The sequence below is a fragment of the Phyllostomus discolor genome, chromosome 10 (assembly GCF_004126475.2).
Source record: "Phyllostomus discolor isolate MPI-MPIP mPhyDis1 chromosome 10, mPhyDis1.pri.v3, whole genome shotgun sequence".
NCBI classification, from domain to species: domain Eukaryota; kingdom Metazoa; phylum Chordata; class Mammalia; order Chiroptera; family Phyllostomidae; genus Phyllostomus; species Phyllostomus discolor.
In genome coordinates, this window is record NC_040912.2 from 61,324,453 (window position 1) to 61,326,350 (window position 1,898).

The 1,898-nt window shown below is 36.1% G+C and overlaps 1 protein-coding gene across 1 annotated transcript; it reads right to left on the minus strand.

The window, feature by feature from the left end:
• Positions 1 to 577: 577 nt before the first annotated feature.
• On the minus strand, positions 578 to 928 carry LOC114507300 (60S ribosomal protein L29-like). The gene has a single exon (XM_028525202.1). It carries the CDS (start codon positions 926 to 928, stop codon positions 578 to 580), a length of 351 nt encoding a protein of 116 aa, XP_028381003.1.
• Between the last annotated feature and the right edge of the window lie 970 nt (positions 929 to 1,898).

Genomic DNA, 1,898 nt, shown 5'->3' on the forward strand with positions numbered 1-1,898 from the left:
ATAGTTGTTACATATTTTACAAAGTGTTCCCCCTGATATTTCCAGTACTCACCTGCTACCATACATAGTTATTAAAATATTGATTATATTCCCTGTACTTTATATCCCCATGACTATTATATATATATGATTATATATGCTGTACTTTATATCCCCATGACTATTTTGTAACTACCAGTTTGTATTTCTTAATCCCTCCCCTTTTTTCACCCATCCCCCTTCTTTTTCTCAACCATGAATCTGTTCTCCATATCTGAGTCTGTTTCTATTTTATTTGTTGTTTATTTTGTCCTTTAGATTTCACATATGAGTGAAATCTTATTATATCCATTTCTATCACACTATTTTTAGAAAAAAGCATTTTCTCAGCCTAGGTCACAGGTATATTATTTATTTTTGAATTACATATTTGTGTGATATGCATTATAAAGTATCAAATAGAAATTATTTTTTTAAAACAGATCCTGCCTCAGATTTATTTGTAAAAATACCACAGGAGGACCCCAGTTCCATTCAGAGATCAACTCAGGGATCACACCAGTTCTTGTGTACTCACATTAGCAATCAGAGGTGTCTACTATGAAGACTTCATGCGGACTTGTGCTGAGCTGTATGTAGCCAGAGCTGTACCCACATCTGCATCTGCATCTGCATCTGCAGCCTGGGGCTTGCTTTGAGCCTTGGCCTTGACCCTTGGCTGACAGAGCAAGAGACCCTTAGTGATGGGGGCACGGACACATTTCCCAAACCTGCGGTGAGCAGTATAGGTGAGTCCACTGACATTGTGATTGCAGCCCTGTGGGACCTTGGGCTTGACCTTATGCTTTACAAGGACCTTGATAGCCTCAACAGGTGTGCTCATGGGCTTGGTGTTTTTGGCCTTCATCATCTTCAGTCCCTTTGTGTTATGCTTCTTGGAAAAGCACATGTTCCTCAGGAACCTGAGGCCCCCTTAAGAGGTTCCTATCTTTGTGATCAGAGTCTTGATGTCATCTCTGTGCCATTTTCAGGATGGGCTGTGCATGCTGTTGTTCTTGGATTCAGTTATTTTTTCACCCAAGCCTGCAGTCCCCAAAGTCCCTGGCATTGTAAGAAAAAGAGCAGAAATCCTTAAAAAGAATAAAAAAAGAAGTCCAAATAGAAATTCTAATGCTTGCTTCATTCAGTGTAAATTAGAACACATCTCTGAAAAATCTGATATTCCATGTAAAAATATTAATTGCGAGCATATCTTCATTATACTGTGTCAACTCAAAACTCCCAATTTCCTAAAATGTAACTAAAACATAGTAACCTAACTATATATAATAAATACTTAAATGTAATATGCAAGACATATCACTTCTTTATATCTACAAAATATAGTTACTAACAAATAGTTGCTGTGAGTACATAACATGTACTCTGAGCTTCAGTGTATATACACATCCTTTTTGTTGATACTTGTAATGTCTTTAAAAACATCCATATGCGATTCTGAGATATTACCAATTATATTTAAATGTATCTCAGGATAATTTCCATCATTTGGTTTACAGTGTATTGAGTATTCAGAATGTCATATATTTTTCTATAAAATATTAACTAAAAAGTTGTATTGACATATATAAATGTTCTCTGAAGATTGGATACTGAGAAGCAAGAGGCATTTTACTGGGAAAATATTAATCAATGTGATTTTCTGCAGTAGTGTGCTTATATTTTCTTCCATTATCCCAACAAAACATCTTGTATACTCTGAGGTAAAACTGTCACTTTTGGAAGCTACTGCTTTCTGAAGACATCAGATGACCTACAAAAGAGGCTAGTGTTGGAGCTGCCATCTTAAATCAGGTCTTTCTCATGTTAGCAATAGCTAGTTGAGAACACATCCAAATGCCCTCAGATGAATTCTGCAG

Coding starts and splice junctions, on each gene's coding strand:
- LOC114507300 (XM_028525202.1), bottom strand. CDS start 928: ATGTGCTTTTCCAAGAAGCATAACACAAAGGGACTGAAGATGATGAAG.